Source organism: Gadus morhua, chromosome 9, assembly GCF_902167405.1.
Source record: "Gadus morhua chromosome 9, gadMor3.0, whole genome shotgun sequence".
Classification (NCBI taxonomy): domain Eukaryota; kingdom Metazoa; phylum Chordata; class Actinopteri; order Gadiformes; family Gadidae; genus Gadus; species Gadus morhua.
Window position 1 is genome coordinate 19,275,397 of NC_044056.1, and position 23,087 is coordinate 19,298,483.

Genomic DNA, 23,087 nt, shown 5'->3' on the forward strand with positions numbered 1-23,087 from the left:
CATTATGTATTACTATCTCGTACTGCTGGTGCATCTGGCCAAAGGCAAAAGTTGAAATGCATCACATAACAAGTGAGAAGTTATAAAAAGATCAATGAGTGAAATGTCCTTGAATCAATGATGAAAATACATTTACACAATCAGCGATATTAAACCATTTTCTATTTTAATATATTTGATCTCAGAATTTTCAGGCTGAACTTCAGGTGCAAGGTATGTTCAAGTGTCGTGTCGGATCTTGTTTAGGGATTTTGTTGCTCTGCGTGGTGGGAAAACACATATTCACCTGCATAAGACGATCTCAGCCATGGCGCATTTTATCTTCCTCCAGGGACATCACAATCTGATGTCCCTGTAACGGCCGACTTTCCAGGTACACATGCAGGTCGGAGCAGTGGTCACACGGGATTCTGCTGAAAATCATTCAACCACTGATTTTTTTTGCCATGGTTGGGGCCAGGCGAATATTTGATCCTCAGTGAAAACAGCGACCCAGCAGACACTCGGGTAACGGGGTTCCTCCCATGACCCTACCGATATTTATACACTGGCAAGGGCTCCCCGTCAAAAGAACGAAATAGTTACCCTGTTGGTGTAGACACATGACGCTCTCACTTGCTCACTTCTGTCAGACACCGATGACAACTGATGTTTGTTTTTGAGATTGGTACGAACGTCTCTGTTGGCAAGGTGTCTTCTTTTTGTTTTCTTGTCATAAAAATTATTTCCAAATTGCTTATTTCAGTTGTTGTTTGTGTCATTGTTTATTTGAGTCCAAGCACACCGTGTCTGACACCAAGGGCTCCAATTAGCAACCTATTCGTGGCCAGGATATTTATACTGGCCGAAGCTCAGCACTCTCCTTGGGAGAAAGCCTAGCCCTGACTATATAATAATTAGATGGGGCCCCCAGAGTACTTTTATACTAAAGTTAGACCAACATTGGAGAACATTAATTACACTGGACTGATAAATCAGTCATCAGCTTGCTGTAACATGATTTCTTCAGCCTCAAATAGATAGACACACACACACACACACACACACACACACACACACACACACACACACACACACACACACACACACACACACACACACACACACACACACACATACACACACACACACACACTAACACACACACACAGACATACACCCTATCAAGTCACTTTCGGGAGGAAATGGAATCTGCTGCACATTGTGCTTGGGCCAGAGGTTTGATTTCATTCAGCGACCCGTTCTTCTCCCGAGTCCACTTCCTCAGTGACACGGACAGGGCAGCCACCCCTGTCCTCCCTTGAGAGAAAGATCATCTGTGTCACAGGGCACCAGCTATCCAACACAGGAAAGTGCAATGGCCGGTTCTACTAATCCGGGAATGTCTGGCCGTTCCAAGGTCACTTGGTGAGGACATAGCATAAACAATTCTTTTTTTTACCTTTTCATTTGAATTCATTGCAGGCATATCTCGCAAACTAAAAATTAATTTTTGAAGTGTTTTGTGGGAAGCAATCATTGATTTAACTGTGACTGAAGCATAACCGGCATCTGCTCCATAAGCAAACACACAACACCAAAAAAGAACTAAATAAACCCTAACAAATGGGGGAAAAATATATATATTATAAAAATAGAATTACTGCACACTGCATTGTGCAAAGTATGATGGCTGCTTGTTAATCCGATTGGGCAGCTCTCTCATTGGCCGTTTCCCTGACATGCTTACCAATCATTAGGGTTGTTGAGACCCAGTCAGCCATAAGCAGGTGCAACAGTTAAGCCGGTGTGAAACAAGATGGGAGCTGGAGATGTGTTTCCAATGTTAGCAGTGTCTCCGAGGTTAGGGCCGCTAAGGCCAGCTGAGGCGGATCATAATGGGTGAATCAATGTTACGTGTAACATGATCTGCTTCTTCCAAAGGCAAAAGGGGGGGAGGTGGAAAATCAATGTGTTGAGACGACCCAGCCTATGTAAAGAGACTACTGCCATCAGGCCATATCAGGCCAATAGTATTACATTGTCTCCAATGCAAAGCGCATACGTATTCAGCCATCCAGCTTGTAGACCCGTTTCAATATCAAATGATTTCCATTGGTTTTGTTTTACGGGAGAAAATACAAAAAAGGAACCGCATTGTTTTGGAAGGAGAACCAACATTTTAGCAGATACTAATCTCCGCACAAATAAAAGTGCATGCCTCTGCACATTTATTTTGGTCACTACTAGTAATACGTATTTTTTTAATTCAGAGCTATAGACTGAAAGTGATAGTTTATGTCTTTCAATCATTGGATGAGAGTGGAAAGCGTAATGCTAAGATATATAAATGGGATTTTTTTTTATTGATCTACCTATTAAAGCTGCTGTATGTAACCTCTCTCTCTCTCTCTCTCTCTCTCTCTCTCTCTCTCTCTCTCTCCGCTCTCTCTCTCTCTCTCTCTCTCTCTCTCTCTCCGCTCTCTCTCTCTCTCTCTCTCTCTCTCCCCCTCTCTCTCTCAAACGATGAGGCCGTGGGGGTGTGAGTGCGTGACTGTCCATTTAGATAATAAACGCAATAAACAGGAAATCTAGCCCTCATTCCAAGGATGCACCAACAATCGAAGTAGGGTCAGAGGAAGGGCAGGGCTATTGCAAAAGTCCCTTCCCTCAGCGCAACTTCTATTATTTGCCGCTGCCGTGACAGCGTGTGTGAGTCTCAGGGAAGTGAATGGCCTTGGTCTGAGGGCCGGCGTGGAGCCTTTGTTATTACTTGGCCATGCCTACCGAGCCAGCCTGGCCACCCTCTCCCCTGGACGATTGAATATCAGTGTTTGCTTAATCGGTGGTGTCAGTGAGGGATTCAAACGGGAAACGGAGGCGATGGCTAATGGAGACTTCACAAAAAGCAATTTCAGGCTCTTTTGCTCTCCCCTAGCGTCGGTCCACACAGAAAGGGACCCCATAAAAACTGTCTTCTGATCTGCGGTCTTTCGATTATGGTTATATTGATTTCGGAAATGCCGTTCAGGATCTGAACCGATATTCAATCTCTTGCACGCTGCTTGTCCTTCTTCTCGTGCCTCTTCTCATTTGGTTCGCAGATCCAGTTATTCTACTTTTCAAACAACTTCAACAACTTCCCCCCCTCCCCCAAACACGCACCCACCCTGCCTCAATCACCAGGACAGGAGGACGCTGAATGAAGATGACTGGTAAACGCTTTCGGTGATCAACGGCTTAGCACTCACCATGGTATCGGTGTGGATTTCTTTTATCGGCCAGTGCTGCAATTTTTATTTTCATTCAAAGTCATACAAAATAATGTTGAATCTCTGAATTTAATACGACAGCCCTGATGTTTGAAATAAACAGGGGAAATAACCACCTCCGGGTGTAAAGACAAGATCAATAACAGGAATTACTACAAAACTGCAACTGGCACGTCATGTAGATGTCTAAATGTCCCTAAATGTGTATCCAACAAACTCTTCTGTTTACGATGGCTATGGAGAGCTGTCGGCAGCGAGTTTGCTTCGCAAACAGCAGTTGATGTGGCAACAATAAATGTAATATATGACTGCAGAGCAACAGAAGCCAGATCTAGGGCTGGGGACTTTAAGAAGTGATGTCTCACAGATGAAAATCCCGAATTCCAAAAACAGCAATCTCCTGTATATTCATTCAGGCTTCCCTAAAGCACTGCAACGGGCTGGATGCTCACTTTGCAGACTGCAGTCTCACGTCACTGACTGAGGCACAAGGTTTCACACTATATAATAAGATGGTTTCTAAATTGAGCCTATGCGAAACCGTTTGACACCGTCAAGCTGTTAATGTTTGCACTTGCCCTAGGATCTTTTACCATGCTCATGATGTCAGTGAGAAATAGTTTTAGATTGGACACGTTTTGCTACCGCTGTTGCATTGTATTGCTGTGTGAGCAGTTTTTGTCTGTATATGTGTATGTGAGCGTGGGTGAGTGTGTGTATGTGTATGTGTGTCTAGTGTGTGCATTTGAGAAAAAAACTGTTCAGAATTATTTGACTCATATTCTATTTATGCATAATCTTACCACTTAATTTACACAAGTTGTCACAATTGAGTACTAGAGATTAAAAAAAGCGATAAAGAATCAAATTCCCTAATGTTTCGTTAATGCGTGAACTCACGCAGCACCAACACACAACACTCTATCCAACAGTTAACGTTGCCAAGACAACCATGCAAACATGAGCTGCATTAGAACCGAGGAGGATCGCTGTGAGTGATCTCCAGCTACACTGTATATTCAAAGTCATTAACAATTTATTGATCATAAAAAATGCATTAAAAAAAACAGCCTTCATAACGTATTATTTTATTTATAACACGAGGGTCCCGATTGTCTTGCCGTTCAGACTTTAAGATTTCCTGCCCTGGATCAAAATACATGACTATATTGTGTCATAATACATGGAGTACGTTGGACCATAATGCATGGACTATATTGACCATAATGCATGGACTACATGGACTATAATGCATTGACTACATGAACTGTGCTACATTAACTATATTGACCATAATGGAATAAAAAGGCCATAAAGAAATGTACGGACTACATAGACCTTAATGAATCCATTTCACTATTGGTTCACCTGTAGTGCTACCCATTGACTTTCGCGGGCGATGTCTCGATGTGATGTGACGTGATGGCTCTCTCCTGCGCAGAGGATTGTGGGGCAGAATAGTCTGCAAAGCATGCTGGTTTGCGTACTGCGAAATGCAATGTGGTACAACATCCTTGTATTTTTGGCATACTGCGTTTTTTTGTAACAGGTTAAAAAGGTAAAGGCACTCAATCAGCGAGAGTATTCCTACACGGCAACGTGGAGCACGAGGCCATGCATCATCATCATCATCATCATCACCGCCCCGTGTCCTTCCTCTTGAGGAGCCCCGTATCAGCCACCTAGGTGGAGGGTGGCAGCCACCTGGGTTGCATGTAGCAATGGAATTGGCTACATACGACTCCATGGGCAATAAGGTAGGGACTTCCTAGACCCAAATGCATTGACTACCGTGTATATCACGCCCTGTTGAATTGTCTCTTCAAAGGTCTTTTCTGCTTTCCCTTAGCATGGGCTAATATGGATGAAAGTGCAACCTCGTGGGACTAGCAGTCGCTACACGCTGCTACACACACACACACACACACACACACACACACACTGAATTTATATTGAAGAATATCTTTAAATTTGAAAAATTTGTTTATGAGACATTTAACATATTTGCTTGGTTTGAGACGGACAGGGGCAGACCGCGATGATGAATTTGGTTTGATGTTCAGCATCTGCCTTTCTCCCTTCCTTATCCCTTTAGCCACTCAATGAGCTAAAGTGTCGCTCATTGAGTGTCACACAATGTCCTGCGCTCATACACAAATCAACGACTTATAACCAAGCACAATTAGTTGTGTTTAACATTGAGTAACATTTTAGAGACATTGATTTAAAGAGACATTTAATATATTTTGTGAATATCCGAATTATTACTTAGGCTATATAATATATACAGGCAGAACACAGTTATATTTCCCATTGGTGCTGTCATGACTTATCTCCTTTACTTCCAGCGAGGTGCTTCTCTCTGAAGAAGCTGGGCTTAGGTACCTGTTCTCAGACCTCCAGCTTTACCATCTCCTTCTCGGGCCACGCCTTCTTGGGCCACGCCTTCTTGGGGCGTGTCACTTTACGTCTTTTAATCTCTAGTGGATGGGACTTGCCTCTTTATGTTTAGCGCTTCCTTTATCCTGCGAGTCGTTTTGTCGAACGCCTGGGCTGTATCCATGCTCTACATGGACCAGGGGTTGGCCACCTATAGTCACAATTGTTTTTAATAGCACGCACGCACACACACACATTTTACGGTTCTACTGTCCACGCCCCTTCATCTGATCAGCAGACGAGCATTAGCTGATACCGCTAGCTGGCAAGTGAACTATTTTGTTCTATTACATTGAAGTTGATGATGGCTGTTGCAGCCTTTTTGGATGAACAAATTCGTATTTATTTCACGAAAGGACGGAGCTGTGTGCGTACTTTGCTGTCAAACCGTTATCCGTCAAACTTCAAGTGTATGACGTCCTTTTGAAACAAGACACAAGAAGAATTTGGAAGACGAGACGGATGGAGTTCATTCAATCAAGACAGCGGCCCAGTGCGAGGAGCAAAGCAGTGTTTTTACAACCATATGTGCCGCCAAAAATCACGCTACAGAAGATGCGCAGTGCATTGCTAAACAAGGGAAGCCATTCTCCGATGGAGATATATAAAGGAGGCTTTCCTCAGCGGTTCAGAGGTTATATCAAATGGATTTTCAAACAAAGTCACAATCCTCTCCAGGATTAAAGAAATGCAAACTCTTGAAAGGTGCGTCGCTGTTCAGCATAGCTGAAAGCAGGGACAGGGATCTCAATAAATCGGTGAGATTGAATAGATTTTCGTTTGTGCCCTGGTAATATTAATACCTTTGAACACAGGTGAAAAGAGGTTGCGTGTGTGTGTGTGTGTGTGTGTGTGTGTGTGTGTGTGTGCGTGTGTGTGTGTGTGTGTGTGTGTGTGTGTGTGTGTGTGTGTGTGTGTGTGTGTGTGTGTGTGTGTGTGTGTGTGTGTGTGTGTGTGTGTGTGTGTTTGTGTGTATGTGTGTGTGTGCGCAGACGATCTTCCGTCACTCTAGACGGGGAGACGAGAAGCCACAGCAATGGACAGCCAGTAATAAATAATAATAAATCAATAAATGCATATCATGAAAGTCGTAACAGGCACAAGGGTCAGACTCATTTTGAAACATTGTTGAGGTAGCAGTGGACCACCGGTGGCCTTTCCCCTGACATAGTCCCTAATGCGCGTGGAGTACTGACCTGGAGTCTGCGGCTGGACCATGATAGCGATGTCGGGCAGGTGCAGCAGGATCAGCAGGGAGCCGGCTCCCAGCAGCAGGAGGAACCATAAGGAGCAGTACAGGGAGCAGAGCAGCTTCATCCTCCCCACGGGCAGCAGCCTCCTCCTGCGACACATGGCCCCCGGCGGCCTACGCTCCGCCCGGCTCGGCCCTGGACGGCGTGGCCAGCACCACCTGAGACACAGAGGCACACGGCGCAGACAGGGGGGTGAGAGCCGGAGAGCGCAGGGACACACAGAGACACACAGAGACACACAGGGACACACACAGGGACACACAGAGACACACAGAGACACACAGAGACACACAGAGGCACACAGAGAGTGACACACAGAGACACACAGAGACACACAGAGACACACAGAGACACACAGAGACACAACCGGCGCAGACAGGGTGATGAGAGCCGGAAAGCGCAGGGACACAGAGAGACACACAGAGACACACAGGGACACACAGAGACACACAGAGACACACAGAGACACAAGGAGAGACACACAGAGACACACAGAGACACACAGAGACACACACAGCGCAGACAGGGTGATGAGAGCCGGAAAGCACAGGGACACAGAGAGACACACAGAGACACACAGGGACACAAGGAGAGACACACAGAGACACACAGAGACACACAGAGACACACAGAGACACACAGAGACACACACGGCGCAGACAGGGTGATGAGAGCCGGAGACGCACAGGGACACAGAGAGAAACAAGGAGAGACACACATAGAGAGACACACAGAGACACACAGAGAGACACAGGGAGAGAGACACATAGGGAGACACACAGAGAGACACAGAGACACACACAGAGACACACACAGAGACACACACAGAGACACACAGAGAGACACAGAGACACACACAGAGACACACACAGAGACACATAGAGAGAAAGACAGAGACACACACAGAGACACACACAGAGAGACACACAGAGCCACATAGAGAGACACACAGAGAGACACACAGAGACACACAGAGAGACACACAGAGAGACACACAGAGACAGACACAGAGACCCACACAGAGAGACACACAGAGACACACACAGAGACCCAACACAGAGAGACACACAGAGACACACACAGAGACACACACAGAGAGACACACACACAGAGAGACACACACACAGAGAGACACACTCAGAGACACACACAGTGCGAGGTAAGACAGACGGAGATGCATAGAGACGGCGACGGAGTGACACAGTAAGGAGCGAGAGAGAAAAACAAATCCGAAAAGGTGATGGATGAAGTGATAGAAGTGATGGCGATGGCTGGCTGACGGATTGAATCAGTGCAGGGTCAGTATTCATTCGATATCAAATGTAAGGCCATGGTGTGCGACGGAAGGAAACAAACACGCCAACCTGTGCGGACACCTCATCAGAATAACACACACAGACAGACGACGTGGGCTTAACCGGTAAACAAAGCCTTCACACAGGGCCCTCTCATCTCACCAGGGCGGCCGGGCCCGGGCGCGGGGAGCCACAGAGAGGCTAACAGCACACACACACACGCCACAGCACACGCACAAGAATTACAAAGTTCCTGATGAGTAATAACAGGAGGAGCAGATGGAGAGGTGGTGGATCCTGGAGCGGGGACAGGGAGCGAGCGCGTCACACTCTGTGGTGGTGAGGCGCCCGGGCCAGAGCACAGCCGCGTCTGTGCCAAGAAGTAGGGCTAGAAATATAGGACGGCCCAATCCACCGAGGGCCGGTCAGAGGCGAGATCGCCACGGCAACAACAACATTCTTCATTTCGACTGCTTGTGACTAGATGGAGAAGGGGGGGGCACTAACTTGGTCTATTGAAATCTTCATCGGTTTCCTTTTCCTTCCGTTGTGACGGGATTCGACTTACTCTTAAAGAGAGGTGATAACATCAATTCAGACCACTAAAAATTGTATACTAGATATATCGAAGAATATACTTACACACAAATAGCCCCTGCTGGGGAATGTAACGCCCCAATTAAGATGCATCGTTTTGTGCCACTCCATGCGCCATGACCCATAGCATACAGTTCAGAGCCTAATCCAAAGCAGCAACCGTCATCATTGATACCATCCTCACCTGCTCTAGGTGTTTGCAAGGAGGATTCACTTGCTCGGATGTTAGCCCACTTCCTCCCTCTTGCTTAACACAGATAAGATTCCCAAATGAATCGTAGAGAAGATTCTGCTGATGGAATTACCTTGACGGTTCAATTTATTGTTGCAATGTGCTACCGAGCCATGATTGTAGTGTGCAGCACACCCAAGGTAAGCATTATCCACTGGATATTCACAATGAGCAGGGGAAAAAACACTGTGGGTGGTTTCCACTGAGTTGTCAACAGCAACAACAACAACCAAATGGGCCCAGTGGGCTTGTCCTTTAAAAGTTGGCTGACAGACACAAAAGGTCAGCAACGAATAAAGAGATGCTTGTTCCCACCTAATCAACTCAATGACAGCCTCTTCTGAAGTGATCACTTTTTTCAGCTGGTAGTCAATACTTACTGGGCAATAAGAAATCATTGCTCTGCTCTGGCTTCTCGTGATGAAAACGCCAAATCATGTTACAACCGAAATCTGTTACACTAAAAAAAGGTTATTTGTGGATAAAAGCCCCAGCTTAGTGCCTAAAATAGAGTTCAAATGTTTCTCCCGCTGCTTCTGTTCTTGCACATATCCTATTATTTGCTGAAACGGCGACCCACTTCTCCCAGAGAGTCTCGCTTGAAACTAGCTGAAGGGAGGTCTTTGTGTCTGGACGGAAACCAAGCTCCTTCTGCGAGACATCAGACACCCTGAGATTGCAAATCTCACCTCCAATAGCTGTCATCCACGACAGGGCTTAAGATCACCCTCAGCAGACATCCTCCATTTGGGATCAGTCACACACACCCACACACACCACGCACTCACGCACGCCCGCGTGCGAGCACACACACGCACACGCACGCATACACACGGACCAGCTCAGAGAACAGACTGGGAGGTGAACAACCCTGGCTTGCAAATCCTGCATCCTTTACACACAGGGGTCTATCTCTCAATGTATGTGAGTATAAATGCATATATATATATATATATATATATATATATATATATATCCCCTGGGAAGTTTCTGTGCATTGTCTTTACTTATCTCTGCATGTGTGTAGTGTGTGTGGACGCATGCATACGTGCATGTGTGTGTTGACTGTTTATATTTCCTGTAGTGGAGGATGCTGCTGACTGATCTGGTGGGCTGCTTTGTTCCTCCAGAGAGCAGGCAGAACATCTGCTCCTCTGGATTCCTGTCAAAATGTTCACTACCAGAAGGTGTATAGGCACACATAAACACACACACACACACACACACACACACACACACACACACACACACACACACACACACACACACACACACACACACACACACACACACACTCACACACACAATAAGCATTCAATACATTTCTAATTTTATCCTGGCACTGCAGCAACATTCCCAAGAGAGAGAATGCGTCATCAATAAGGCACCGGGTTACTAACTGCTTTTCAGACACCTTTTAAACTCAACACACCCCGACCTCTCCCTCTGGCCAGAGCTTCTTTGACGGACTGACTCTCAAAACTCCATTTTGGATACCAGTTGGGCATTTTGTCTTAGCATTGGCCTTACACTTTCTAGTGTACAGTGTTCATCCAGGTATCACAATCTAAAGTAATAGGCCTCCTGAGACCCGGAGGGGGGGGGAGTTCAGGACAGACAAGGGGCTCTGTAGTCTGCCGAATAAGAAAGCTAAGCAATGGACCAGCCCAAGGAATGTTTAGCAATCTATGGAGCAATCTGTCCGAGCTTCTATCCGAAATCCGACGAATAACGATGGGAAAGATTAACAGAAATCTGCAGGGAAGACTTTGCTCAAGAGAGAATATCGTTATGACAGTTATTTAATCTGATTGGCTGGTGTTGTTGACACAACGTTAGGCCGTGCTCATATTTGGAAATTGCTCTGCCTAGGCCAGACATTCCAAGGCCTGATATTCATTAGGAAACAAAAACTTGAGTGAACGGTTTCACAATGATTTATAGCCAATAGAAACAATAGTAAGAAGAGGGATTTCTACACTGCTTGTTCTTAGTTTGGCCTTAAGGCGTCTTTACAAATTGCACTTGCAAATTGCATAGATATAAAATTGTTTGCATACCACAGAACAATCTCAGCAGAAGTCCAAAATATGACTGGCATAAGCCGCGTTTGAGATAACTAGCAGGGTTTAAACTCTAGAGCAAATATTCCCAGACGATTCCAATATCCACACAGAAATCAGATGGCGTCACACAACCAAATATCTCATCCTACTTCTGGCCGAGACGCACGGCTGACCTTTAACCTCAATACGATTACGTTACGCCAAGCCCAGGTAAGAGACGTCTCGATTGGCGGCGATGAAGATAGTGCACACGGAGCTCCCGCGGCGTCTAGATCATCATGACAGATGAAGACGTCAGACATCAATAGCCGTCTACACAGCTCCCCCCCCACGTAGACCCGCCGTTCTCCCGCCCGCTCGTTCTGTCTGGTAACTAACAGACACAAACACGCCGCCGTCAGGACGCACCATCAATCACGGGCTGCATCCACAAATGCCAGCTCCCCGAGGTCTCTCATCAACACTCTGAAATGGGAAACGATTGGTTGCATTGAACTGCTGCGAGTGCGCTGCGCTGTATCAATATTGTGACTGCACTGAAGTCACTTCACGGCGGGTTCGGGGGGTATGGAGGGGGTTCAAGCTGGTAAAGCGGCATTTAAAGTTAGCTTCGTAAAAAAAAGAAATTGGAGCCGGAAAGTTGGAAGACCCGTAGAAAAATCCATTAAAGAACGGCAGCTCATCGCTACAGCAGCCGCCCCGCACGCAGACGGGTGCTGCCAGAGGTCCCCTTTGAGGAATACAAACAAATGGAGAGGATTGGGGTGCAGTCGTGTTGCATTCTTCGTCCAGGGCCTACTCTGTTTTTGACAATTACCTGAATCTGTAGTCTATAAAAGGTCCAAAGTAATATAAACAAACTATTTTCAAGCAACATGGTCACTCCCTCATCCGCCTGCGGCTGCCAAGTTTCCCTTTAAAGCTGACCCCTCTCATGGGTCAAGGACACACTGTTGTGACCCACCTGAACTGTAGCGACAGCAGTCTGCCACTTAATCCTTGGTTTCCAGGCAACTGCTTTAATAAACCAAACACACATGAAGGTTTTTTTTAATACATGCTTTCCCATACATACGATTATGGTTTCATCAGGGAATGAGAGACTAATCTACTTAACACACAATGAGGGGATAGGGGCCCTTTATTGTAGTAGAGGAGGTGGCTTATCAATTCATCGGATTTACAGATTATAGGCCTATTGCTGATTATATTTCTGTGACTTTTTCATTTGGTCCTTGTTCTCATCGAGCAGATCTAGCAATATATTTCAAGAGTATTATTCCGTTAAAGATTAGAAGCAGGGCGAGTGTTTGTGTGTGTGGAGGAGGGGGGGGGGGGGGGGGGGTGCTGATGCACGATTGGGGAGGACAGCTACATCTGATGCAGTTACAATGCAATGCAACTCAATAATAATCAGTGTTAGTTTTTCACACTATGCTAAAAGTAAAAGAGAAATTAATGTGATATTGTTAGGGGTGAATAGAGTAATGAATGTGCAATTATTACCCAATAGCAAGTGCAGGCATCTCAGAAAGTAAACAAGTGTAGTGGCTGCTATAAAAAAATGAGTATGGCCAACACAAGTGCGAGTCACAGTAGGCCTAATAACCACCAATTTGTCCCATTGTTTCTGTCAGAACAAAGTTTCCTCTTAAAACTGCGTCATGCCTCCTCTACCCCGAACACATGGCTGGTAATGGCCGGTCTATCATTTATTTATGCTGGATTAGATAATTGGATGTTCGTTGTTTTTTAGGTCTGTGACTGCCACGGATTCTGGAATTCTTCATCAGCGTTGGATTCAGTGGCAAAGCTAGTCCATTTTTGGGTAGGCTCAAGCCCACCCAAAAACTTGCTTTAGCCCACCCTATCGTTTCGTCCTCAAAACTAATATTCTACCGTTTTTATTACGCAAGCAATGAGAGGATGGATGCTTTATACTGAACAGGCTCAAAAGGGCTAGTGAAATCGAGCGCAACCTTCCTGCAGCAATCTCTTACCTCTAAGCGTGCACCTAACATAGTTTCTGCTGTTTCGTCTGTCAAAGAGGCGACAGTCTTTATCAGAAAATCCATGACCAGTTATACATGACCAGGTAATAATTAATTTTTTAAAACCCTGACATTTTCTGTCAGATGTCTATAAAATGACAGTTGACCACAAGGAGATTCTATCTATGCCTCTTCTTGAATTGCTTCATGTTTTAGTCGGCAGAGGCTTGTAATGGTGCGTAGCATGATAAGCATGATAAGGCGCAAAGAGCAGAAAAAGTAGACAAGGGAGCTAATTTTCAGTTGAAAAAAAACGCTGGCATTACTTTATCAGCTGAGGGCGTTTTCATTGCAAAAACAACGTGAGCTAATCAACAAGAACAACATGTTTGAAACATGTCTTAAATAGACGATGAACATATATATTTTTTTGTGAAAGGGAATAAGCTGATGAAGCTGACAAGTGACCAATGTTTACTGCATACAAATATTTTTGAATTAAATGCAAACCCCAGTGAATCATTTGCTCTCGTTTCTCTGTTTTGTCTTGTTTAAATGTTAAAAAAACTTGGAAATTGTTTTAATTTGTTGCAGATGTTATCTCAGCTCATTTTATTAATCTATTTGGATAATAAGGTGATTGTATGCAATAATTGCGGCTGTTGCAGGGCATTGTATATTGTCAACCCAGTCTCACGGAAATATGTGACACTGTCACCTGTCACGTCATTGAATGTATTCATTCGTGATCTGGGACACGTAATTTCAATTTCTTCGTGCCAAAAGCACAAGTTTCTAACAATATGACAACTTTGGCCACCCGTTCCTACTTTCACCTTTGATTCTGAGAAATTGTGACAATTCACGGATATATTTAATGCAGTCCGCTGCTCTGTAGGCAGACCGCGAGTGTTTGTGTGTGTGTGTGTGGGGGGGGATGGGGGGGGGGGGGGGGGGGGGGGTGACGCACATTGGGAGGACAGTTACATCTGATGCAGTTGCAAGGCAATGCAACTCAATAATAATCAGCGTTTATTGTCGGACCAACGTTAATGTTTCACACTATACTAAGTAAAGTAAAAGAGAAAAAGAGAAATTAATGTGATATGGTTAGGGGTGAAAAGAGTAATGAATGTGCAATTATTTCCCATTAGCAAGTGCAGGCATACCGCCTTCCCTAAACGTTGTTATTATAAGCCACTTTAAACCTTATCGTCTTCAAAGCAAGTTAAAGTGGGTGAAATCGAACGGTTGTTTAATTTATTAGTTTACTTTGATTTGATTTTGAAGACTACAATACAAGACCACATGGCATTCCCAACAGAGTTGTAGAGGGATGGGGCACTACCTCTGATTCGATGCGACATGGTTAACAGTTTTTTCACTGGTAACATTGAGGAAACTACAGGATTAATAATAGACATCAACATATCTTAATGATAATTCAGCGTTTATCCAGTGTTCTCCTCCCAGGCAAATACTAAGATCAACTTTTCCTTTTTGTATTTCATGGTGGAAGTAATTAGCATTCCTAACCAAGAATCCAGTTGCTGTGTCCCACCCTCGATTCACCGGCTTCCTAAAGATTACTGGCTCTCATACTGAAAAGGATGGCCATGGCATTACGTTTCCATCATTCCTTTTTCCCCCACCAAAACCATTTTGGTCTACACTACTGGAACGCTATGATAGGTTAGATAAAGAGCGTCCATTATAATCGGTTTGGTCTATACATCCTGCCAGTTTAAGCTTGGTGGTGATCAAAAGGGAAAAGCCTGATTCCTCCCTTTTCAGCTTGAAAGCCCACTGAGGTGTATCTGCAAGCTGGGCTAATACTGCTGTATCGGTAAGAGGTGTGGGCCAGATTATTCCTCTGTGAGTTCTAAGAGGCTGAGCACCACCTTGCAAGTGGCTTGGCACCTCTTCGGGAGGCCTACGGGTCCCTCTTCCCTGTTAGTTCTTACCCACCGCGTGCTTAGTGAGGCACGGTGCTCATAGCTCGGTAATATCAATAATGTTTTATTAGTATTGTAATAAACACACGCAACAAATCAGCCCGCTTTGACATGATCCTTCAGTGAACACACCATTTCCGCAATTAGCTGAGATCAATGACAATTAGCCTTTGTCCGTGGCCCTAAGAGAATAACACTGAATGGTTAACACTGAAAACTCAATGTGCCAACCACAGTTCATTTGCATGAAGTACATTTAGTGCGCTTCTATCAAAGCAAATTCCAACCATTTTTATGCACACACCGACAGCGCTGTCAACCACTCAAGGCTACAGCCAACCCATCTGGAGCAGTTAGGGTGAGGCCTCTTGCCCAGGGACACCTCGACACCGCTAGGAGGAGCCGGGGATCAAACTAGCAACCTTTCCGTTTACAAGTCAACGCGCCCTACCTCCTGCCCTACTGCCGAGGTCCACCATGACATTTCACAAACTTATGCTGAAAAGTCAATGCTCTTACTCGGTTTCTCCCCTGGTGGGGACCGTAGGGGCCCTTTAAATCATCAGCACACAGAGCGGTTGCGTCGGGTGTAAAAGGGCACAGAGACCCAACATGACGTGCCTAATTGCGCGGCGGCGGCGGCGGCGGCGGCTAGCTTCAAACCACTCTGCGGAAGCACAGAAAGCCATTAGCCCATACCACTAAGAGATGCAGCGTGAGTCCCCGGAGTCCTGCTTCTTCTGGAAGGGAGGAAGCCACTGCACACATCATCCAGCCGGAGCTGGGCCTGTTCACATGTGCCCATCCCAGAGGAGGGAGGTGCATTATGCCCCCCCCCCCCTCCCCGACTCCCCACAGAGGTGGGGAGCCGGGGAGGGGAAGAAGGAAAGACGAAAGAGTGTATTCCTCCTTTTTCTACTTTTTCTATACATTATTAATGGTTCCTTCGCACAAATGTCTCCCCGTCGGATATCATTCGACGTCACTGTTGAATAATCCAGAGCATGGTTTATTTTCTCATTAGCGTAGGAGCTTGGAGATATGGTTTCCTGGCCGAGAGAAAGAGTAGACCTACAGTGAGATTAGAGGGGCTGTGGGTAATTGAATCCTTATTCGTATCAACTGAAGAGTACAGCTCAGAAAGAGCCTAATGGAGATCTTAACCAGGGGGCTTACATCATTACCATTGGTTTTGTTTTCAAAGGATGAATGAATGCCACACCATCATACCACAGGTTTGAAGTGTGTCCTCTTCTGTCAAAAGCAATACAAAAAGAAAGAGCAACCCTCAAGCGATTTGTTAGTGCACTTGCTGAAGGCTCAAAACTGCAGCAAATATATTTGCATATTTTCAGATAAAGAATACCCCGGGGATGCCTTCAAACTGTTGTCACATAAGCCAGTAGTACCAGTAGCAAATACAGCATTCTGAGCTCACAGAGCAGCTTACAAACAATGCACACCAAAGGCTGAATATCGTTTATTCACTTGGTCTAAACTTGTGAGCAGAAGATTACCTGCTAAAATAGTATTGTACATTACGATGCTAACAAATAAAGGGTGAAAATATACCATGACAGTTACAAGTGGCAATGAAAATGTGTTTGAACGTAGCCATTCATGCTGTTGTGCTTGTGTGTGTGTGTGTGTGTGTGTGTGTGTGTGTGTGTGTGTGTGTGTGTGTGTGTGTGTGTGTGTGTGTGTGTGTGTGTGTGTGTGTGTGTGTGTGTGTGTGTGTGTGTGTGTGTGTGTGTGTGTGGGTGGGCGGGTAGGGGGGCTGGGGGGCTGCGTGCGTGGACTGCCATAATGTAATGTGTGTGTGCGTGTGTGTGTGTGTGTGTGTGTGTGTGTGTGTGTGTGTGTGTGTGTGTGTGTGTGTGTGTGTGTGTGTGTGTGTGTGTGTGTGTGTGTGTGTGTGTGTGTGTGTGTGTGTGTGTGTGTGTGTGTGTGTGTGTGTGTTTCGGGAGCACAAAGCACCGCTTCCACCGTCCAGAGTCTCTGGAGGTGCTCAGGACAACCGCACTATTTATAGCTCGAAACAGAGAAATAATTCAGTATGATCGCAGAGAAGCTCATTCAGCCTCCTCCGTGACAGGGGAGATGAGGGGAAATTATAAGATGAACATCCAACCACTGCTCTCCCGCTCGAAACGTGACAGGTGGGGTGTGATATATTTCTGATCGACACCTTTTCCATCTGCCGTGGCGTCCAGGGGAGGACTTTCGAGAAAGATAGAGGAAAGTTCAGGCGACCCGCGGAGGGCTGACTTATGATATTTAATACATGCCGTCATTAATATTTCCGGAGTGAGAATCTGCCAACAGTGGCTGACCAGTCTCTGAATATTCATGTCACACTCCATCGCGGCCTATCATTTCCGATAAATTGAAAACACGATGTGTACTTAAAACGTGCAAAAAAAGTATTTTGATAGATGTTGTGAAACATTTACTAACCCGAAGGCAGGCTGTTGGCGAGAATACCCCCTTCAAAACTTAGGCTACTGACGAAAGTACCACCCCCCATTGGAATGAAGCAAGACCCCATTTGAAGTGTGCTGCAACACACCAGGCTACCGTGGGGCTTCGTCCAAAAAGTCTAAATAAATAATACCACAATTACCTGTGTAGAAATCAGCATGGACGCTGCCTGGAGAGTTGATCCGAGTGCAGGAAAGTCAGTCCCTGGCGATGGCTTATCGTGACTGGCTCTGCGCTATCGGAACTACAGACTGGAGGAAACCCATCCACGAGCAACATTTGCACACTTGGTAGGTGGTTAATATTTAACCGTATGCATCCATTTGGTTAGAAACGTCTGTTTTAGCGAGAGAACTGGCAAAGAGGCACGAACTTCCAGCAGGAAAGAGTTTAGATATACTGGCTGCTGGAGAGATGCGAGACAGTTGAACCAGTAGCACGGAGGAACAGCTACTGCGGAGTGCACGGCGGGGCGGTGCATGATCCAATGCGCGTGTGTTGATACAGAGAGCGGGAGAGAGCGTGAGAGAGCGAGAGAGAGAGAGAGAGAGAGAGAGAGAGAGAGAGAGAGAGAGAGAGAGAGAGGGAGAGGGAGAGAGAGAGGGAGAGGGAGAGGGAGAGGGAGAGGGAGAGGGAGAGGGAGAGAGGGAGAGGGAGAGGGAGAGAGGGAGAGGGAGAGGGAGAGGGAGAGAGATACAACAGCAGAGAGGAGAGCTGGTTCTATTTCTTGCCTTCCACCGGCGGTCCCACGGGAGATCTGGGCCGCTAGTACAGTCGACTCTGCCAGGCAACAGCACACGACTTCACAGGAGCCATACAAGGGTTTTTGACACAACGTTTTATTTCAGCTGTTGCAGAAACGATGCGATCGGGAAAAGTTCTGACACACACCTGCTGCAAGGCATACAATATATGCTTATACAACAATGTAGACATATGTTAATTATAGCCCTTAAACAACAAAAGTAAATAAATAAAAGAATACAAGAAACAACAACAGACGTAAAAAATATAAATTAATGCATGCATATATTAATGTCTGTTTCCATTCCCAGTTTGTCGTATTAAGGTATTCCTATCATGTAGCCTACTCAAGTAGAAACTCCATCGAGTCTGTCCCAGGTGTAGCTTGTATTTTGTCGCCCTCTGTGCATGTTCAGATCAACAACAACGATGCCCGCACATGTCCGTATCGATGGGCGGGCCAATAGGCGTAGCCTACGACAACAGCCTGGGACCTCTGATTATTAAACAATCGTTTAGTGGTGATGGGCTACAGAGTGAAAGTCCAGTTGTCCTAAGTTCATTAAATTCCACACGACAGGCCTGAGGGGGGAAATGATAGATTGTGGAGCTCTGGTTTCACGTATTGATTGATTGATTGATTGATTGATTGGTTGAACTCTCAGCGTAGAGGATAATCCTTGTTTTCTTTGCCATTGGCTATTGTTGTGTCCGTCATTACGGGGGTCGAAGGGGGTTGCTGACCTCGCTGGAACACATATTGTCTCAAAAGTAATAAGGAATAAGCGCATGGCGGCCAAGCATCCTAATGTAGGTATAGGCATGCCACATTATATTGATCCCATGAATGAATAATCAATAGTAGACCTATCACATCCTTCTGTTTAGTCCATTTATCACCACAAGCATAAATATATAATTAATTACTATTTGTTGTCAATCTTTTTTTGATCGTTTTTGTGCTGCAGTAAGACGTATCACGGTCCTGCAGCTTCGAACGGTTTCGTTTGTTTGTTGGTTTTTAAAAAGTAGCCTATCGTTACTGAGCTTTTACACTAGACTGAACAACAATGCAAGCGGTAAGAAAAGACTAAATGTATTGTTATTTATCCTTTTATTTTATAATTTTACAATCTATCCTACATTTTATTCGCTGAGCAAGAAGTAGCATAGACCTAACATGCACATGACCAGACATTGTTTTCAAAGGTTAAAACCTTTTATCCTCACGTTTTCAATGAATTGTGATGTAGGATTTTGTGATACATTTTTTGTTTCATTCCTTGAATTTGAGTAGGCCATAGCTATGTGTTTTACCGTCTTTAATTAATCAGAAATATGATCCCTAATTAACTCATCAACACACTGGAGGGGGGTTGTTGTAGGCCAAGTCACAGCTAGTGTTGTTGTGTCTCATCAGCCTGAAGGGACTATTGGTTCAGGGGCCACACTCTACCGGTAAGGCATCCTGCCTAAACCCTCACTATAAATCGCTTTGGATGAAAAGGGTCTGCTAAGTATTAAATAGACTTGCTCCCCTAAACCTACCCATTCCCATGCACCTCCTTGTGTGATCACCTTCTGCCACAATTTAATATATTAATTTGGATTATTTCTCCCTGAGCCCAGAGAGCAAAGAGGGAGGACTTTGAGTTCGGTTTGGCTTTGGTTAAAATGCCGTACTGCTCAGCCAATAAGCAACCAGCCCGGAAAAAGAGAGCGTTAAGGCTGGCTGACGTGCGTAAAAGAAATGTCATCCAGCCAGGCACTCCCACCCATCAGCAGCCCCTTCTAATGCATGGCCTGAGTGTGGAACAATACAGGGCGGTCTACAACACAATCGTGGAGCCCTCGGCCTCAAAGAAGCGGTCTTCAACACCAGAGAACAAGTCCACCGTACTGGGGAGAGACTTGAAGTACAAACTGTGGATGGCGGTGGACCGGCCAAAACTGGAGGAGGTCACGGCTGAAGATGGGCGCATCGAGATCAGAGTGGCGTTCGACCCTCTTCTCCATCGCCCAGACATGCACACAGACTGACTGATTATGTTTGAGGTGCAAACATGTATTGTTTCTTTTTAAATAATCTAGTGTTGGCAAACCAATCCAAACCCTCTCCGTCAATTGCTTTTCACGGGATAGCCTATAATCACCAATAGATTAAGCACAGCCTTACCCACTGGTCAGGCGTATTTATTTGTGTAGTTCTTCAACAGCGTTAAAGCCTAAAGCCAGAACAGACTGTCACAACATAGCACTCTGCCTCTCTTTCAAGAAAGGATTAATATGCTTTACTGCTTGATTTTAAAGTTAAAATATTAACGCTGAATTCAGGTCAATCTTTTTTGTATTCTTCTGATGGTGGAGCTCTCTCATCTCGTTGTGGTTCTCTCTCAACCGCTTCTTTGGTCAATTCCCCGTGACAGCCATTTCCTGCATTCAATGCATTCACGACTTGAAGAATGATTAGGCTACTTAATTGCTGGTAATGAGTCACAAACCACGTTCTAACATTTTTAGCAGAGAAAAAACTAGACAATAAAAATATTATAAAGGTATGATATTTAAAAGCAGCGTGTCTATTTCACACAGGTGAACATTACATTGCAGGTTATACATTGTGGGGGATATATATATATATATATATATATATATATATATATATATATATATATATATATATATATATATATATATATATATATATATATATATATATATATATATATACATATATATAGGCAGCTATTCGTCCTGTGTTTTGAAACTTGTCGTAATTTGCTCACGTCCTTTGTCATTCCTCTTCGAGCAAAGCAATAGTCTGACACGGGACAGGTAGAAAGTTGGTCCGATGTAAATGCCGAAGTTGGGGAATACCGGGAGAACACACAGGAGTTGACATAGCTCAAGATTCAAATCCCCTTTGAGGTGAAATTGAATGACAGCCAGGAGGGGGACCATCAGCACCAGAGGAGCATACGCCAGTAGCGCTGGCACCATCACGGCCAGAACATTTTCCATAGCCCTCCTCTTTAGTGCCCCGTTGGTTGCGGAACCCCCTCCTGGTCCGCTCTGACGAAGCACACGCACGATGCCCACCAGACAGAGCAGCATGAGCAAGAACAGCAGAGATATGCTGAGGGCCAAGTACACGATCATGGAGTACACCCTGTGGAAATAGGCTAGCAGCGCTGCGGCCAGGGTGACGACCCAGGCACAGGCGCACATGGCGGCGCGGTACTCCCACTTCCCTAGATGCATGTAGGCCACGGGGCGCGCCACGGCCAGGTAACGCTCCACACACATGAACGTCAACAGCAGCGGGCAGCCCACCAGTTTGGGCATTCTCAGCGCGTCAATCACTGAGAGGAGCTGCTCGGAGAGTAGGCCTATATAGAGGTGTTCGTAGATTTCTAGCGGTAAACAGAAGCAGGACAGCATGTCCAGGACGGAGAGGTTCAGGGCGAGCACTTCAGGGTGGGACAGTGGCTTCTTGGGACTCAGCAGAATCCACAACAAACCTGCATTAGCAAGAAGGCCTGTCACAAGAAAAAATGACTTGAGTCCTACCCACACCATAGTTTCGATCTCTGCTTGACACTGGGTAATTATCCCATCAAGGCTACCCATTGCAAAAATGTGAACCCAAAAAGACGCTGCGGCGCCATCGTTACTGGCAACCAGGGATCCATTGCTGTTGGTTGAGGGAGACGATGCTGTGCTGTTGTTTCCCATTGCTCAAACTGAAAATCTGGAAATTGCACAGAGAGATAATGTGTAACTTTAATGCAAATATTCCAGTGACATAGAAGTCTTTACATTGAAGGACAAGGATATGTCCTGCAAGATTGTAAACAAAATAAACAATTCTTGATATTGTTTCATTTTCATTTATGAAAAGTGTCCAATGCAAAAAAGGTCCAGTTAAATTTATTTATTTATTCAAAAGTCAAGAGTTGATTTAGTGAACTTTTTGTTAAAAAAATAATCGAATACTGCAGGAAGGCAAAGCAATTACTAACCTTAGGAGACCTGGAGTGGGTTGACGATTTCAACTGAAAAACACTGCGATGTGTTCTGGATTTTCTCACTATAATGCGTTTTTTATGGCGAAAGAAACCCACCATACCCTCCCATTTTTAGTTTGCATATACCGCGGATGGACCACTGGCCTTCAGAGCCATGGCTTTATGTAAACATTGCCCATATGGAAGTTTCCCGCCAGACGTTGTTTACTTTGCAATTGTTCCGCAGAAATTAGTGGGCAAACTCAAATTTGTAACATTTACATTTTTTTTCCAGGAAAGTCATTCTAATGAAGGATAACACTTTGTCCTTCGAAAAAAAAGTTTGAATATGGTACATTTGGTCATCCCTATTTGTATGAATATAATACATAGGATGAATGTGGCAGGCTTGTAGGCCTAGTTAAATATAGTCAAAATGTGTGCATGGTTGGGAGGATGAACTTTAAAGGAATCCAAAAACAAACAAACTAAGCCGAACTGGTGTGTGTGTGTGTGTGTGTGTGTGTGTGTGTGTGTGTGTGTGTGTGTGTGTGTGTGTGTGTGTGTGTGTGTGTGTGTGTGTGTGTGTGTGTGTGTGTGTGTGTGTGTGTGTGTGTGTGTGTGTGTGTGTGTGTGTGTGTGTGTGTGCCTCCTGCGTGTGTGTGGGTTATGCAAACATACACATAGCAGCCGAATGATTGACAGGACTGGTGGTCAATATCTCCTGGAGCACAATCTTAAAAGGAAAAACATCTAAATCAAAAGTTAGAAGTAAA

At 45.1% G+C, this 23,087-nt stretch overlaps 2 protein-coding genes across 2 annotated transcripts in view; both read right to left on the reverse strand.

Moving 5' to 3' along the window:
* LOC115550631 (carbohydrate sulfotransferase 8) overlaps positions 1-18,083 on the reverse strand; it is a 35,955-nt gene extending 17,872 nt beyond the window's left edge. Inside the window, exons 1-2 of the mRNA XM_030365843.1 lie at positions 17,703-18,083; positions 6,887-7,101 (exon numbers count right to left, since the gene is read on the reverse strand). Coding sequence (XP_030221703.1) covers positions 6,887-7,043 — 157 coding nt within the window. The 5' untranslated portion in view covers positions 7,044-7,101; positions 17,703-18,083. The remainder of the gene's footprint in view (positions 1-6,886; positions 7,102-17,702) is intronic.
* Positions 18,084-21,049: 2,966 nt separating this feature from the next.
* Positions 21,050-22,818, reverse strand: LOC115551001 (allatostatin-A receptor). Its single transcript, XM_030366440.1, has 2 exons — positions 22,327-22,818; positions 21,050-22,055 (listed from the first exon to the last, which is right to left on the reverse strand). Exon 2 carries the CDS (start codon positions 22,037-22,039, stop codon positions 21,050-21,052), a length of 990 nt encoding a protein of 329 aa, XP_030222300.1. The 5' UTR covers positions 22,040-22,055; positions 22,327-22,818.
* Between the last annotated feature and the right edge of the window lie 269 nt (positions 22,819-23,087).